Raw genomic sequence first — 18,787 nt, 5'->3', positions numbered from 1 at the left:
GTTTTTAAGGAGATACTATAGCATGTTTGTCAGACTAATGGGAATGATCCAGTAGAGAGACAGAATTTGGTGATCTAGGAGAGATTACATGAGAGTTGAGGTTCAGAGTCCATGAAGGAGACAAGAGTGGGTGGGATCCAGGTAGAGGGGTTAGGTCATAGTAGAGGAAGATTGTGTGTGGTAGGAGGAGGACAGATGCAGTAGGTTAGTAGATTTGGTGACAGGACTATGTGAAGCTGACATTTTCTTGTTTTCTCAATAACAGTCTGCAGTGAGAAAATCAAATGAAGTTGAAATTGGGGAAGGAGGTATTGTTGGTTTGAGAAGAGAGGAGAAAATGTATAAAATAGATGTTTTGGAAAGTGGGAGAGCACATTTATTAGGACAATTTAATAGGATTAGAGCAGCAGATTGAGTTATTTACTTGAGATTTGTGGTTGTAAATTTGAAATCTGTCAGCACCAGTGCTTACTTTTCTCCAGTTACCTTCAGCTGTTTGTGGGCTATTTGGGTGAAGGGATAAAAGTTGGCTTTCACCAGGGTTATGGTTTTGCCAGTGCAGATGTTTCAAGGAGAGAGAATATGCAAAGTAATAGTGTTGGGTTATCTAATCAAAATTGGTTGTGTGGGAAAGTGAGGGCGTGAATGGCAAAAATCAGAGTTAAGAATTTTTGGAATGAGATGATTCTAGAATAAATAAGCTGGTATGACAGGAAGTCAGAGTGGTGGAGTGTTTGACATTGATATTTTGGAGATGTTCATGAAGTGATGGAATGAATGCAAAATTGTTTGAAAAGCTTAATATTCAGATTACCAGTATCAAGCACAATTGTTTTAAAACCAGGAGAATCATCATCAATTTTGTGGTATTAGTAAGATTGTTAAATTATCTGCTCACTTAGTAAGTTCAGATCAGATTTTCTAAATAGTTTTTAAAAAGTTAATGTATCTATGCTCAAAGTAACTAGCTCTGAAAACCATTATCTAAAAATGGAAAAAGGATGTATACATTTTATAGCTTTAGGGCTACTTTTTAGTCACTTAATTTCTAATTAAAATTCATTTAAATTAGAATTTTTTTTAATGAGATATAATTGATATTTAACATTATTAGTTTTAGGTGTACAACATAATGATTTGATATTTATATATATGATATATATATAATGATTTATATATAATATATAATGACTTATATATTATATATAATATATAATATATATAATGATTTATATATTTTGATATATATTGCGAAATGATGGCCACAGTAAGTCTAGTTAACATCCATCATCATATATAGATTTAGAATGTCCGGAATGTTTCAGTCAGTGTGGAATATTTAGAAATAAGTAGTGATTTTTAATCAGTCAGTTTTGTTTATAAACTTAAGCATTAAAAAGAAAAAAATATTTTTAGAAACAGTTTAAGGTGTTTTGATATTTATTTAAATCAGGTGCTCATGAGAAGCAAGAGATAAAAAAGAAGAAAATTGAAAAAGGAGTATCTAATGTGCATCCTCCTACTGCTTCTACTTCCAAGCCTTCTGCAGACCAGATCCGACAGAGTGTCAGACATTCTCTCAAAGACATTCTTATGAAAAGGTAACACACATTATTATTGTAGAAAATTTAATAATATGTGCTTCATGTATTTGAAAAATAATTGAATTATTCTAATTTTAAGACTTACAGACTCAAATTTGAAGGTACCAGAGGAAAAGGCAGCAAAAGTTGCCACAAAAATTGAAAAAGAGCTCTTCTCTTTTTTTCGGGACACAGATGCTAAATACAAGAATAAATATAGAAGTTTGATGTTCAATCTGAAAGATCCTAAAAACAATGTAAGTATGTTTTGTTTATGTTCATAGATATACTTCCAACTTTCCTAAATATATAGAGATAATCTGAAAATAAAGCTGTATTCTTTAAGAAAATAAATAGCATTTAGATAAAAAAGAAAACCATTTAAAAACATTTTTATTACGTTAAGTATGACGTTAGTTGTAAATGTCTTTTAGCAGTGGAGTAAACATTAGTTGAACCCTTAATATTTTCCTGGGAGTTATTGTTTGGGACTTAGAAGGAATCTAAAAGCTGTGTGTGTAGATGCAAACTCCTTGCATATTTACTTTTACAAGATTTTCACATAAGTGATAGCAGTTTTTAAATTTGTGTGATGATATTTGCTGTAGTATGCAATTTTATGTATTTTCTTGAAGTATACTAACAGCTGCTTAAGGGAATTCTACATGGTATAATCTACTATTGTGTTCCATGGGATCAGTTGCTTCTTGAATTATATAATCTGGGAGTTTTTCTTTAATAAGTAAATATTTCCTTTATGTTTCTTTCTTACAGTTGGTTCTTCGCTCTGGAGTTTCCTCCAAACCTGTTAGGACTTAAACATATGAAATCTTACAAATATGAAAGGCATCACATTTAGTCAAGTTCTTTTATGCATTACCTTACTATACTATAGGTTGGCTCTTATGACAGAGTGTGTCCTTGGGAAGACTACATTCAACTTTTGGATAGGTGTTATATAATGGTTCCACTGTCCATGCTGCTCCATTATAGATTGATTCTTATATGAAATGTGTGTTTTGCTGCCTTAGATGATAGCTTCCTAGGATACAAGGCTGTCATTTATACTCTTTGTAGTAGGCAATATGTAAATCATAAAACATTTGTAAATTGCATCTTTATTTATTACAATTTTCTGTACAGTGGCTTCTTTTTCTTTTTAAAATGTTTTTCTCCCGTTTTCTTCCCCTTTTTAAATGCTTCCAGATATTATTTAAAAAAGTGCTGAAAGGAGAAGTAACCCCTGATCATCTTATAAGGATGAGTCCAGAAGAATTAGCTTCTAAAGAGTTAGCTGCTTGGAGACAAAGAGAAAACAGACATGTAAGGTTATCTATGAATATGTATTTGACTGTATCAAAGCCTATATTTTTTCAGCCTTCTAGTTATTCTCCATTAACCAGTCTTAAATTCTGTCTTTTGTTTTTCCTTATCTTTTCTGTTTTCTTTTTCATTTTCTCAAGTTATCAGGTTACATAAATACTTTGTGTTTTTTAATATAACTTTCAAATCAGAAGGATGAGAAAATAAGCGCATCTTTTCTTAATCACATCTACACTTTTCAGAAGCCCAGTTTGAAGGTATTATGAATATTGGTAACGTGTAGAGGCAGATTAAGTCAGAATGGCAGTTTTGCAGGTTTATAATTCCTTAAGTAGTTTCAAATGCCAATAGCTCTAAAAAATAACTTTTTCTGTAACAAGTGTATCGATAAAATCTAACCTGAACTGTCATGTCTGAATGTTTATATTCACAAAAATATTGTGTATTTAATTAAGTACCACTGTTGCAGACCTAACGTGTATGTACCACATTACATTTTTAAAACTAAACAATTCTGAAAGTTAGCGATGCCAAGAGTTTTCAGTTGGGGGTTGTGAACTTGAAATACTTTTAAATATTAAGTGAATATGTGACTTAGAGTTATTGTGACAGTGAGATAGGCACATCACTATTTTTATTACAATGGCCTCAGAATATTAGCTCTTTATTCTAGAAAATACTGGTTTCTTACTATAGTACATGTTAACTCTACGCGGTTTACTGAATTCTCTCCTCCGTAATATTTACTTGGCTCTTAGGCATTAAGCCTCCAAGTAGATTTTCTGCCAAAATCTAGTTTAAAGCACCAGAGGCCTTGATTTGATTTATTATACTTACTCATATACTTCTTCACTTTCACCCCGTGTAATTTCTCCTGTTATTTGATTTTGAAAATAGTAGTACCTCCTTTTTTCCTCCATATCCCAAATATGCGCATGCACTCGTCTGCTTTGAAACTGTGACTGCAGGTGTCATCTTCATTGAAGACCAGCTTGCTTTTTCTTGGGCCATTTCTTTCTTTAAAAGATGATTTGCACTTAAAAGGCGAGATAAATGACCAGACCTATCTTTACCTTCCTTAACCCACTCTCAGCTACCTTTTACTGGTTCTTGTTACACTTGCTTAATTATTATGTTTTGTTGCTGAGCTTGTTCAACTGAAGTATCACTGCCACAAAGTGTGCTTAGTCAGGAGACAACCGATAGGGGGACTACCTGTAATTTCAGTGTTTGAGTAAAGTTCACACTGTTGTGTCGGATGTTAGCACATCAAGTTAGGAATCTAAGTGGAAGTTAGTTTTCATTTTCCTGTGGTGGCTGCTAAAATAGTAAATGAGAAAGTATATTTTAAATATAAATAGCATGTTTCATCACTTAGCAAATTATATCGCACTTCAATTGCCTCTGGTTAATGCACATGTAAAGTGAACTTCTCAAGGCTGAGGTATGGGTCTGATTCTTATAACCCCAGCCCTTACAACCATCTCTGGCATATGTAAGCACTCAGTGTATGTTTGCTGTTTGAGAGACCACCTAAAGATTACAAGTCATCTGTGAGGATGCTTTTAGTTTTAGATATGCTCTTATTATTTAAAACTGTATATTTGGAAATGTATGTTTTTAATTGTGAAAATTAACATTTTAATTCTTTAAAATGTTTTCTATTAGACTATAGAGATGATCGAGAAAGAGCAGAGAGAAGTGGAAAGACGACCAATCACAAAAATAACTCATAAAGGTGAAATAGAAATTGAGAGTGACGCTCCTATGAAAGAACAGGAAGCACCCATGGAGATTCAGGTAAAGACAATTAAAATGTCACGTTTTATAGTGTGCAAAGCATGAAGATTCAGAAAAGATTTATTTGCCAAATGTTCTTAAAGTAGAAAAGAAGAATTTTTAAAAGTATATGTTTTACACTAGCCTATTTTATTGTTTTAACGGTTTTTTGAGAATGTTTCTCTGTATCTACTTTGCAAACTGCATCACGGGCATCTGTTGAAAACTTGGTATAATGTAGATTCCTGGGGTCTCTATGACTTAGCTAATTCCTTAGTAGGCCTCGAAATCTGTAGGTGCTGTTTAGGCAGACTGTAGTTTGAGCGCTGGTGCAGCTCCTTATTTTCAAATATCAGTGAGGAAATAATATGAAGTCTTATTAGATGCCTTGAAGAATGAGGAATGTTTTAAGTTTTGCTCTACTTAAGGTCAATTATAATCTAACATTTATTTTTTAAAGAAATAGTGGAAAATAACTTATGAATGGAAAAGTTTCATTTTGGGAAAATATGAATATGAAATATGAGTTGATTTTAATAATTGAGGCCAAATTTTATCTGCGAAAACTAATTTTTACTCTCACTTATGTTAGGAACCAACAGCTAATAAGTCATTGGAGAAGACAGAAGCATCTGAAAAACAAAAAGAAGAGATTGACTCAATGTCTAAGGATACCACTAGTCAACACAGGCAACATCTTTTTGACCTGAACTGCAAAATTTGCATAGGTAAATAAACATTTTTTTTCCTGAAATGTTGCCTTGTATTTGTAATTTAAGTGGGTTTTTGTTTTCCCAGTACTGGTGGTGAGGCACCCACCCACTCCCTTTGAAGAATAGTACATTTTTGTGTGTGACTGTTCTTCAGGGTTGATGTATAATTAAATATAGGGTACTTTATTATCTAGGATAAATTGTGTTATATAAAATCTGAACTCACCAACCCACGATCAAATGACTAAAATTTAACCATTAGAATAGACAGCAGGTACTGTCATTTACTAAGTGAAGGAGTGAAATAACATTAGTATTATATTATTATATATAACAAATGAAACAAGTCAAATTACCTTTTCGCTAGTATTCTTCTCTTCGGTCATCTATTTCATTACGAGTTTATTGAATCCTTACTCCTTGCCAGATACTTTGCTGGTGCAGGGTTATAGTGGTCAAATGTTATCCAGGCTTTAAGAGAAATTATAGTTAGTGGGAAAGACAAGTCGGTGAGGATTTGAGTTATAGAAATACGGTTGTTGTAAATATATTTCAGTAGCAGGAAGGCCTAGCCTAGACTGGGGGTTTAGGGGAGGTTTGGCTGAGGAATTTACATTTAAGCAGAGACCTTTGGAGGTTGAGAAGTGTGCCTGCAAAGGCAGAGGAGAAAACCCTTCGAGATGCTGGGAATGGCATGAGCTTGAATTGAATGCAAGAAGGAGAGAGGCACATGCTTTCTTTGTTTGAAAAGATACTTAGAAATCAGATTTCATGGTATTTTACAGCCATTGCCTTTCAAACTTCAGATTGTGACTTAATTCTAGTAGTGAAATCTACTTAGTGACTAGCATTTCAAGAACAAACAAAAACAGAATATAGTAAATATCATGGTGAATTAGACTTATAAAGATAAGTACAATTTTGTGAAACTTTAGTTCCAATTATTTATATATAACACAAAGTGGACACATACATGCATATATACTCATACACATACGAGTATACATAAATGTATACGCACATGTGCACACACACCCCCCCCCAAGAAATGTAAGTAATGGATCAGATATAAAATATTACTTTAGAGATCATAATAAAAAATGCTGAAAATGTACTTTTATAGGCCACATTAAAGATTTTGGTTTTTTATCTAAAAGCAGTGAATAGTAACTGAAGGGTTTTGAGCAGGGAAATGACGTGATAAGATTGGAATTTTATGAAGATACCTCTAACTTTTGAGTAGAGATTACAGTGGAAGAAGCCAATGGAATAAGGAAGGAAACTAGATAGGAGGCCTTTACACTAGTCCAAATGAGAGATGATGATATTTTAATTAGAGTAGTAGCACTGGAAATGGAAATAAATAGAGCTTTGAGATACTCAAGTTAGGTAATATTTACAGATATTGGAGATTGACTGGATTTAGGGCCTAAAAAATGGGAATGTATTAAGGAAGAATTTAAATTTATATTCAGTTTATTGGTAAAGATGGAGGTTCAAGCGTTTTATAAAACTCTAGAGATGTGGCTATGAATTTTAATTTTTTCATTGTAGTATGCTAAAGGAGTGATCCATATCTTGTTCAGTAACATGAAAAATTCTTTAGGTTAGTTGATACACTTCTCTCCATCATTGTACTAGTGACTAGACAAAATTTATTATAAGTTAAGTAATTTTCCTATAATAAAAATAATAATATATTTTTAAAATTAAGTATATTCACATATTTTAGAATCTATGCAATGGTAAAGACTTAAAAAAGGGCAGAGTGTTTTTAGACAGTTAATCCTATAGAAAGTTATCCATGGTGTAATAGTATTTTTAAGTGCACCCACCCATTTAGTTGTTTTATCTGGGAAAAATATTAATAAAAAATACTCTCAGCTAATTTCTGTTAATTTTAATCATTTCCATGGTAATGTTTCAGTAAATTTAATGGTAGCATACAAAAACATTGGTTAAATATTTCTACACTTGACACTATTTTCAGAATGTTTGAAATTTTTTTTTCCTTCTTGATGGTATAGCCTAAAACCAATGTCATTTTCTAAACTTTACTAATATTTTTTATGTTTAGTAACTAAGTTGCACTGCACTGTACATTTGTCGTGAACTGCTGCTGTATGTAACACAAAGTAGGATACAGATTTGTTTTATTCAGTTTTCAAGAATGTTGGAATTTGGTGTAGTTTAATTTTTAAAAATTTGCTAGGGAATCAAGAAACCTATATTAGGTTCTAGTTACAATGTTTCCATTATCAATTTATCTGAGTTTCTTAATGTCCTCTTTTCCTAATTTTTCACATCTGTAAGAGAGGTGTAATGTAACTCAGTATGAGAAATGACAATGGTTAAAAATTGCCCCAGGAAATGTATAGTTATACAGCAATTCAGTGAGGGAAACTGTAACCTTAGAAGTCAAAGTGAATGAAGTTACAGACACTTCAGCTTACAAAAATAGTATATTTTGGTGTCTTCTGGCTTTAGGTCGAATGGCACCACCTGTAGATGATCTTTCTCCAAAAAAAGTGAAAGTTGTTGTTGGAGTATCTCGGAAACATTCAGACAATGAAGCAGAAAGTATAGCAGATGCACTGTCTTCGACCTCAAATATTTTGGCTTCTGAATTGTTTGAGGAGGACAAACAAGAGTCTCCAAAATCAACATTCTCTCCTGCTCCACGGTAATTTTCTCATAATAATCATTATAGATATATGTCAACTTATAGTTGGAGGTCTTCAAAAAACAAAGGTGACATATTTTTTTAGGAACCTTTCTTTTGAGAAAGTAATTGTACATACTCAAAACTAATTGAGATAAATGAGCAAGACTGTAAAAATTAATTTAGAAATTTGAATATGTGGGGACTTGACTTTAAAACTCCCTATAATTATGTTGGTCCCAAGAGGCAGGAGAAATGTCATTAAAGAAAAATTGTTTGCACTTCTCTGGACATTAATTCGCCTAAGCCAATCAAGAAGGATGACATCATAAAACATGACTATATAGATACGAGTATAATTTCATAAATTGAAAATATAAATTCTTTGATCAATAGCCTTTATATATTTTGGCCTTCTTGATGTGCTAAAATAGAAATAATTGATGACTAATTAGAAAATGCATTTATTTATGAGCATATATCTTCAAGCTGAAAACTTTTTAATGTTATTTTTTTAGTCCAGAGATGCCTGGAACTGTTGAGGTTGAGTCTACATTCCTGGCTCGATTGAACTTCATCTGGAAAGGTTTTATCAACATGCCTTCTGTGGCAAAATTTGTTACCAAAGCCTACCCAGTATCTGGTTCCCCGGAATACTTGACAGAGGTACTGTGAACTTTCCTGTCCTTCTCTGCCTGGATTGACATAGGTTTCTCTGAAGGCAGTAGACAAGGAAACAACATAGTAAAATAATAAAAATTTCATTTTGATTCATAATAAAAACACTGACAGTGATTCTTAAACCATTCAATTAATGGAGTTATGAGTTCCCAAATGGAGTTTTAGAATGTAGAAAACTGCACTCTGAAAGTGTTAAATGCACATCTTATTACTCTTTCCAAGATAACTCTTCACTATGTCAGAGAATTAAAATTAATGAGCGTCTACATGGATATCTAAGTTTTTCTTAAATACGTGCTTAGTATGGCCTTCAGTAGATTTTTCCTTATTAGCAAGCCTTCTAATTTCCTACTGTTTAGTTTTCCCCAACTTCATGACATTTCTTACCTATTCTGTAAATGAAGTAATAGATTGTAGTTGAAATTTTACGGCCAGTTGACAGTCCTATGAGACCAATAACCATAGTTGCTGCAGCGGTACCCTTAGTTGGTTTTATATCTGAGAAAGGAAATATTGTGCAATATTTATGGAAAATATTGTAGTATTACAGTATTATGTAGTATTATAGTATTATGATATATGAGAAGGTATGACAATATTTGAATTATTTGAAGAAAGTTTGTATTCTGTATGCAGAAGGAAAGTAAATCAGTACTCATATACTATGTTTTTGTTGAGATTATATTTTGCTATTAATCATGTTCATATCTAACATTAACCTTTTCCATTTAATCTCAGTCCACTGACTGAGGCAAAAGTTTAAAAAATTTTTTTTCAGTATTTCAGAAAGTGTAAATAAAGCACTTATGCTTATTCCTTTTGAAGACTACCTTAAATTTTACTTTTCTTTGTATTAGGCTGAAATTAGTTTAACTCAATGTAGTGTTGCTTATCTAATGTTGATCAGTTTATTTATTTAGCGGTTGTGTTTTTGACTAATAAACAACCTAATTATTACTTTTACATATAGTTTTCTTGGCAAATAATATTTTAGAAATGTCAGTTTTAGAAGAGAAAAATTAAATGGATGATGCTCTTCTTTTTGAACAAATATGTTTAGAAATTTAGTCTTTTACCATTCCATGGTGAAGATAACTCTTCTTTTAAATGGAAAATTAAGTCCTGAACTTTAGAACCCTTTTGATTTTAAACAAAACTATTATTCTCCTTTCTGAGCCACTTTCTATGTGATTACTTTCCAGAACTCCACTTCTGCTTTCTACATATTTTAGTTTGGTTGGGACTACCACCTCAAATAAAATATTTAAAGCAATTTATAATTTAAATAAACTTAATTGAATATCAACTAATTATACTTTTTATGATTTTTCTCAGTCTTCATGGAAAAAAATAGAAGTATACTAATTAAACGTTCTTAATGGCATAATTCTTAACTGATTTCATCTGTTTTCAGGGAAATTGTGCCTTAAAAAAAATTTTTTTCTGTCCAAAAGTATACTCTATAATCAAACTTAATAACTTTTGAAATCAGCTGTTAATGATTAAGGCATACCCCTGTCCACTACCACCAAAACAAGTGGGGGGTGGGTAGGAGGGGAAAAACAATCTTCCTTAATATTCTGAAATCTGTTTTATTCTGCTTGGATTGTTAGTGTGGTGTGCGAGGTAAAGCCTCATTGCTGTCTCTCTGTATTCTTACCCTGCTTCCCCGTAAATTAGACCTAGCCAATCAGCTCTAATGCGTCTTTTGGAGCAAAAATTAATATAAGACCCAGTCTTATATAAGCCAGGCAATTATATAAGACCAGGTATATTATATTATATTATATTGTATTGTATTGTATTATTTTATATTATATTACTTTATATTATATTAATTTATGTTATTTTATATTATATTGTTTTATTTTATATTATATTATATAAGAGCCGGTCTTATAAGACCGGATCTTATTAATTTTTGCTCCAAAGACGCATTAGAGCTGATTGTCCGGCTAGGTCTTATTTTCAGAGAAACACGGTATGTTCTCTGATGCATTTCATAATTATTTTTTTTTACTTTTTTATTACCATTTCAAATTAGTCGTAGAGCCAAATTTGTATGAATTCTGAATATTATATTCTGCGTACATTGATCACCTTTGTGTTTTACACAGGATCTACCAGACAGTATTCAAGTTGGCGGCAGGATATCACCTCAGACAGTTTGGGATTATGTGGAAAAAATCAAAGCATCAGGAACCAAGGTAAGGAAAACTTTTTTCATTATACCAGCTGGAGAGAATATTAGAAAAGTAAACCACTAAGAGTTCTTATGCAAGATTCCTTGGGGAGGGAGCCAATATAAATTCTAAATCTAAATAATATGTCCAACAAAACTGAACTAAAGCCATTTGCTAAGGCTCAAAACAGCCCAATATTCCTTGGTATTTTTGTTTTGTTTTGTTTCTTTTAAACCCCTTCTGATATGCTTTCTCGGTGACTTCTGTCAGGGTTTTGTAAGAAATGTTTTAGAGTAAATGTTGAGCTTCATCCTGGAATTTTGCCTTGTTTCAATTATAGACATTTGTTTTAGTTAGGGCATAGGCTAAGCTTCTGCGACAAAGTCCTAAAATATAGTGGCTCCAAAAATATAGAAGCCTGTTTTTTGTTATGTTAGGTAGGTCATTCATTCATTGTGGATTGGCAGCTCTGGTTGTACAAGGTCATTCAAGGACCAGCCTTCTTCTGTCTTGTAATTTTGCTGGTTCTAATAGTGTTGTCCTTATCAGTCAAAGATGGTCAAAGCTGACTTATTAGCACCAAGTGTGAATAAATGAAGAGTACCTGTCCAGTTGTTTTAAAAGGAAGACCTAGAGGTGCAGTTACCATTTTACTTCCTCTAACCTCCATTGGTAAGAATTTAGTCACATAGCCTTATATAGCTGCTAAAAAGGCTGGCGAATGTAATTTCTGGAAATGTAATCTATTGGATAGCCATATGTCCAGCTAAAAGTTAAGGGCTTTTCTTTGTAATAAGGAAGAAAAGAGGAGAATACCGACTGGCAGGTAATTAGTAGCCTCTATCACAATAATATTTCCCTCTTTTCTCTCTGTCTCTGTCTCTCTCTCTCTCTCTCTGTCTCTCTGTCTCTCTCTTTCTTTTTCTCCTTTCTACCATTTCTTGAACTCAAAGAACACTACTATACAGGAAAAATTAACCATTAGAAGAAATCATTTTTTCCTGCAAGGATGATAATACCTAGCATATTACAGACATTTAAAAAATAAATCTTGAATAAGTGAACATTTTTTTAAATCTCTTTCTTAAGATAAGAAGTCTCTAGTAAGATTAGAAGTAATCCAAAATGGATAATCTTAAGCGGAAAAAAATATTTTTTTCCAGTACAGATTTTAGAATGTAAACCAATAGTCTTAGAATGCATATAAACTTTGAAGCACTGTAAAAAATTTGCTATATTTATTTGCTCTCACTTTCTCATGACAGCAAAAGTCATGGGGAAGCATTGGGAAGTATTCTGTGATATTTTGGGAATCACTCTTGATCTACCCATACGAGTACATTACTGCCCAACACTTTATAGTATGCCTCCATCTTGAACTGACTAAAATGGTATAATAGTTATTTTTAAAAGAGGACAGTTTAGATGACAGACCTTTGTAAGAGGTAGAGCCATAGTTCAGCTCCTTCTCATGTTTTCTATAGGGTCTTGCATCAGTTTAAACTTTGCAACAGATCTGGCTCTCCCCATTTTGACTTGATGCCTTCATGAAAAAGCACCCTTTTTTTTTTACACTAAATTAATACTAAATTGGTAATCTCTTTTTTATCTGGAACAAAGCCAAGAACACAGAAGCAAGCAAATTAGTTCCTCAATAAGCCAGATGATTTTACAAAATGTATGGCCTATGTGTATTTGAGGTGTTTTCACTCAGCCCTTTTATTTTTAAATTCAGTCCCCATAGATTGGATTATCAGTGGATTTGTGTGTTTGTGTGCATGTGTACATAGTAGGGTGGTGGTGGTAGGTGCTATTAATTTGCAGTATGCTGAGAACACAAGCAACCTTCTGTGGAGGTTATAACATTGGAAATAAGGATACAGGATTGATTATCAAAAGACTTGGGTTTAAATATCTTCTCTACCACTGAGAAATTTGTCACCTTGAACACAGTAATTATGGGACACCTTCAGATAAATCCCCATTAATGGGTCAGCAAAGATCTTTTCCTAAGAGTTACTTTCTTTTAGCATTCTTTTCTGCATTTAATTTGGTAAACCATATTTTTTGGTAACCATCATTAAAAATGCAATAGCTTATTTATTACTAGTTGACAAATGGTGTTTAAAACCAAACTATTGTTTAAGTTATTATTTTAAACAACTATTTTCTTGAATAGGAAATTTGTGTGGTTCGCTTCACACCTGTAACTGAAGAAGATCAGATTTCTTACACTTTGCTATTTGCATACTTCAGTAGCAGAAAGCGCTATGGAGTAGCTGCTAACAACATGAAGCAAGTTAAAGACATGTACCTTATTCCTTTGGGTGCCACAGACAAAATTCCACACCCTCTCGTGCCTTTTGATGGACCTGGTAGGTACACGTTTTAATAATAGAATGTGAATAAGCTAAAGGGGGAGATGGAACCAGAGTGAAAAAACTGACTCTGCTTTCTTTGTCGGGATCCAGCCTCTAGAGCTGACTGGACAGGGAAAGGCATCCACTTAATAGGCTGTAATAAGCTAGATGCAAAAATTTAACCTTTATGATAATAGTTATAAATGACTTAATGGTGTTTTTGATTTTATACAGGTCTTGAACTGCATAGACCTAATCTGTTGTTGGGCTTAATTATTCGTCAAAAACTGAAGCGACAACACAGTGCTAGTGCTAGTGCAAGTCATGCCGCTGAGACTCCTGAAGGTGGACCCATCGCATTGCCACCGGAGAAAAAAAGTAAAATAGAAGTTTCCACAGAGGAAGCGCCAGAGGAAGAAAATGACTTTTTTAATTCTTTTACAACCGTATTACACAAGCAGAGAAACAAGCCTCAGCAAACTCTTCAAGAAGACCTTCCAACAGTGATGGAACCTTTAGTGGAAGTCACCAAACAGGAGCCACCAAAACCATTACGATTCCTTCCTGGAGTATTGATTGGTTGGGAAAGTCAGCCTTCTACTCTGGAATTAGCAAACAAACCTCTTCCTGTGGACGATATACTTCAGAGCCTTTTGGGCACTACTGGTCAAGTCTATGAGCAGGCTCAGGCAGTGACAGAACACAACACTCCTAAAGAAATCCCGTTTATAAGTGAGCAAGCCAATCCCAAAGCAGAGAAAATAGATACAGCAGAAGTAACTGATGGTGAAGCCAAGGAGGTAAAGGTTAAAGTAGATACTCTTTCAGAATTGACAGGTAATTCAGTAGTAGGAGAAGAAACATCAGTAATGGTGTCCTCTTCCATTTCTCCTGGACCTTTGACCAATCTTAGTCTCAGAGGTAAACCGCCAGATGTTTCTACAGAAGCATTCTTATCTAATTTATCAATTCAGTCAAAACAAGAGGAAACTGTGGAGAATAAAGAGAGAACATTAAAAAGACAGCTATTGCAAGATCAAGAGAATAATTTGCAAGATAATCAGACTTCAAATACTAGTCCTCCATGCAGGTCTAACGTAGGAAAAGGAAATGTAGATGGTAATGTGAGTAGCAATGAAAACGTTGGTAATACGACAAGGTCCCCACAGTTTATCAACCTGAAAAGGGATCCTAGGCAAGCAGCAGGGCGAAGTCAGCAGCTAACTGCTTCAGAAAGCAAAGATGGAGATAGTTGCCGGAATGGAGAAAAACACACCCTGCCTGGTGTGTCAGACAAGGAACACTTAACAGAACAAATCAATGTAGAGGAAAAGCTGTCTTCTGTAGAGAAAAACACCTGTGTTCAGCAGGGTGATAATTCAGGGGTTGCACAAAACTCAGCATCAGTAGAAAACACACACACTTCTCAAACAGAACAAGCAAAACCCATACAGGAGGATATTTTAATGCAAAATATTGAAACTGTGCACCCATTTCGAAGAGGATCGCCAGCAGCAGCATCTCATTTTGAAGTTGGAAATACAAGTCAACCCGAATTTCCTTCTAAAAGTGTCAGCTTTACTTCCAGAAGCACCAGCCCCAGAACAAGTGCAAACTTTTCACCCATGAGACCCCAACAACCCAATCTTCAGCATCTCAAGTCTAACTGCCCTGGATTCCCATTTTCAGGGCCCCCTAATTTCCCCCCACAAAGCATGTTTGGATTTCCACCACATTTGCCACCTCCATTGCTTCCCCCTCCAGGCTTTGGCTTTGCTCAAAATCCTATGGTTCCCTGGCCACCTGTTGTGCATCTGACAGGCCAGCCTCAACGTATGATGGGTCCCCTTTCACAAACATCAAGGTTTATAGGCCCACAGAATTTTTACCAGATTAAAGACATTCGAAGACCTGAAAGGCGCCATAGTGACCCTTGGGGTAGGCAAGAACAACAGCAACTGGATAGGCCATTTAATCGGGGCAAAGGGGATCGCCAGAGGTTTTATAGTGATTCACACCACTTGAAAAGAGAGCGACATGAAAAGGAATGGGAGCAAGAATCTGAAAGGCATAGACGCAGAGACAGAATCCAAGACAAGGACAGAGACAGAAAAAGCAGGGAGGAAGGGCACAAAGATAAAGAGAGGGCACGGCTATCACACGGTGATCGTGGAGCAGATGGAAAAGCAAGCAGAGATAGTAGGAATGTAGATAAGAAATCAGATAAACCTAAAAGTGAAGACCATGAAAAGGACAAAGAACGAGAGAAAAGTAAACATAGAGAAGGAGAAAAAGACAGAGATAGGTACCACAAAGATAGGGACCACATTGACAGAGCTAAAAGTAAAAGGTAAAATTTGCAGGCTGCCTCAAGATTACATTTAAATAACTGTTAAATGTTGTATCTTAAAAACTTCATGATTGCCTGCTAGGATTGTGCCATCTTTTAAATTTTTAATATTGGTGGTTTGCAGAAGAATAAATTCTGTGTGTTGGTGCAGAGTGCTCTGTACCAGTGGTCATCGTCCCTTCATACCAACTGTCTCTAGCTATAGGAATTTAATATTTTTAAAAGTTTTACATTGCTGTATATTCAAAGATTTCTTTTATTAATATGCAATAAAGGCTTAGAAATTTTAGTTTTCTTTAATTGGTAAATATGGTTAACTATGGAATATATTTACTGCCTTCTAGTGAATGTTCTTTATATGACTAATTTGGGAGTGATGTGTGCTCTGTAAGTTTGTTTTAAATTGCACTGTTTTTAAAGGAACTCTAGAGAAGCAACAAAAAGGCAAGCAACTTCATTAATCCGATTATATTAATCAGTCAGTGGAGCAGTTTTTGACCCACAATCAGAAGCCCAAGGAGGACATTTACTGCTTTAATCTGCACTCATTGAAGGCTTTTGTTACTGTATGTACTACAGCTTTGTGGTAGGCCATTATTTTCCTTTTCCTTTTTGGCTCTTCAGAAACTTGAATACTTAAGCTTGTACATGATCTTGTGTTTTGCTATCCTTTTTACTGTAAAATGTAAATATTTTAAGGGATATTTTGATTCTAAATATGATAAAAGAATTTCTCACCTATTTTGTGTGTGTGATTTGAAATTCAGTAGTAAAAGAATTTCTTTAAAGCTTTAATTACCTTCAGACATTATTCTTTTACTCAGCCAAGAAAGTGCAGCATAGCTATCTGTATCAGGCATAGATGAGGGGAAAAACGATTTCTTTATCTTACATTATAGGCTGTTAAGATAAATCATGTAGTTCTGAAGAGGCTAGAATTTAGAACCACCAATAAAAAACTGCAGTTATAACCCACTTTATAGGTATGTTTCTAAAAACTTGACACCATTAAAATTTGGTACACTAATTGTAAGACCATAGAACTTTGATTTGTGAGAAACATGTTGTGAGTCTCTTTGTAAAATATGTAATTAACTCTAATTTGTTTTGGGGGTAACTGTAGTTTTGTATGGTAGTTTTGTTTGTAATAGAAAGCACATGGAAGTGATTGTTAATCCAAATCAAAATTTATTTACACCCTAAACTCGTATTGTACTGATTGCTAAAATACTAATACTTGAGACAAAAAAAGAAAAATCGGTATTTTTATTTATCTATTAATGAAGAAAAATTTAAATGGCCTCACAAAATTAAGAAGGTAAAGTTTGATTTCCTAAAAAGCCTAAAGGTTAGAGTTGAAAACAGGTTTTGAAATGGAATCAGCTTTGCTGTTCTCACTGGAGAAAGGGGTGGAAATTGAAAACCAAACATTTTAATTATCTATTTCAGCAACTTGTGCCTTTTTCAGTCATCCTTATCCTTTGACGTTATCATTATAAAAGTTCTGAAACAGGACTCATATCTAAATAAAATTTGTTTAATTTTGGTCTACTTTTCTTTTGGAAACTAACTTGTTAAAAAACAGGTCAGTCTGCAAACAAAACTTAAGGTCAGTTGGTCATCTTTTGTACTATTTTGAAGAAATTGTCAGAATTTTAACCTTCTCCCTCCAAAAAAGAAAACCCACCAAAATTCTCGGAATGAGCTTTTTTATTTCAAATATGTATGTTGTCAGTAAATCTGCTTTTACTGATTTATCTGGAACCATATTTCTTTCTACGGTACAAGTAAAGGATGGGTTAAATCAGTGGAAGAAACCTTTTAAGTCAGTTTTTGATTGCCTCTTACTTAGCCAGTGGTTTTGTTATATATATATTGTGATGTTTACTTTAAAACTCTTCATATCTCATTGAATCTTGATACATCCCAGATAGGGCCCTCTTAGTGATGACCATCTCCTGGGATTACAGGACTACTAAGTATTAGAACCAGGTCTCTTAACCCCTTGTTGACTGAAATATTGTGGCGAGTAGGGAAAGTATGGGCATATTGACTGAGGTTTTAACTTGTGAGTAAAGGGAAAACGAGAAAGGTTTTCAATGAGTAGTAGATCCAAAGCCATTCTCAGTCTACTAAATCTCACCTACAGCCAGCCTTATACAAACTAGTGAGTTATATGAAGTTCATCTTTGGTTCTGTTTTAAGGAAAACTAGCTCTATAAAAAGTTTGATGCTTTTTTAAAATTTAGAACCATCTTAAGACAGTTTATACATACCTCTAGTAAGTAAAACATACCACTGTGTCTCTGTACCTATAAAGTCCACCCCTTGTAATTCCTGTGGCAATATGAAGGCCTCCACCAACCCTCTGTATGGCAAACCAGTGTTGTGTCAAGCGCTTTATATAAGCTTGGTCAACTTGAAAGATGAAGACTTACATCTTAGAGCTGAGGACACAGAAAAATTGGAAAACTTGCCCCAGGTTAGACTGCTATTGTCAGAGCTGGAATTCTAATTCAGTTCTCTCTTTCTCCAAAGTCCATACACGCAGCAGTTGTGCTCTGAGAATGGAGAACAGGAAAGGAGGATGAAAGCCTGATTATGATACATAGATTTCACAGCCCTTTTTCTCCCCATTCCACCAACCCATCTGAAACACTTTACAGAGCAATCCAACTTCTCCAAGTGAGCAGGATGACACAACCAAAGCCCTGTGTGTTCTCTTGTACAGATTTGCAAAGCTTAACATTCATTTCAAAGCCTAATTCTTCAGTCCTTTTCTATTGCTGCTGTGACAAATTATCACAAACATAGTGGCTTAAAACTGCCAATTAATTATCTTAACACTTCAGTAGATCAGCAGTCTGATGTAGATCTCAGTGGGTTGAGATTAAGGTGTCAGAAGGGCGCACTGCTTTTCTGGAGGCTTTAGGGGACAATCTATGTTCTTGCCTTTTCCAGTTTCTAGAGGCCACCTACTTTCCCTGCCTTGTGGCCCTTTCTTCCATCTTCAAAACCAACAACTTGGGGCTTTTGGGGCTAAAAAGCACCTTTTCTCCCACCTTCTAAATTCCTTGTAGTTGGGCTAATAAACTAACAGAGCCAGGTTAACGGGAAAATAAAAATTTTAATCCATCCACATGGGTAATTCCC

At 34.2% G+C, this 18,787-nt stretch overlaps 1 protein-coding gene across 7 annotated transcripts in view; it reads left to right on the top strand.

Moving 5' to 3' along the window:
• Window positions 1-17,990, top strand: part of PHF3 (PHD finger protein 3) — a 77,200-nt gene extending 59,210 nt beyond the window's left edge. For all 7 annotated transcript variants that reach the window (XM_081045143.1, XM_081045144.1, XM_081045148.1 and 4 more), the window contains 10 exons: window positions 1,454-1,601; window positions 1,684-1,840; window positions 2,790-2,906; window positions 4,575-4,706; window positions 5,278-5,413; window positions 7,886-8,081; window positions 8,579-8,726; window positions 10,859-10,948; window positions 13,104-13,299; window positions 13,519-17,990. In XM_081045143.1, coding sequence (XP_080901269.1) covers window positions 1,454-1,601; window positions 1,684-1,840; window positions 2,790-2,906; window positions 4,575-4,706; window positions 5,278-5,413; window positions 7,886-8,081; window positions 8,579-8,726; window positions 10,859-10,948; window positions 13,104-13,299; window positions 13,519-15,638 — 3,440 coding nt within the window. In that variant the 3' untranslated portion in view covers window positions 15,639-17,990. The remainder of the gene's footprint in view (window positions 1-1,453; window positions 1,602-1,683; window positions 1,841-2,789; window positions 2,907-4,574; window positions 4,707-5,277; window positions 5,414-7,885; window positions 8,082-8,578; window positions 8,727-10,858; window positions 10,949-13,103; window positions 13,300-13,518) is intronic.
• The last annotated feature ends 797 nt before the right edge of the window (window positions 17,991-18,787 follow it).

The sequence above is a fragment of the Rhinolophus hipposideros genome (assembly GCF_964194185.1).
Source record: "Rhinolophus hipposideros genome assembly, chromosome: 3".
NCBI lineage: Eukaryota > Metazoa > Chordata > Mammalia > Chiroptera > Rhinolophidae > Rhinolophus > Rhinolophus hipposideros.
The sequence above is the reverse complement of the archived record's forward strand: the minus strand, read 5'-3'. Positions and strand labels throughout refer to the sequence as shown.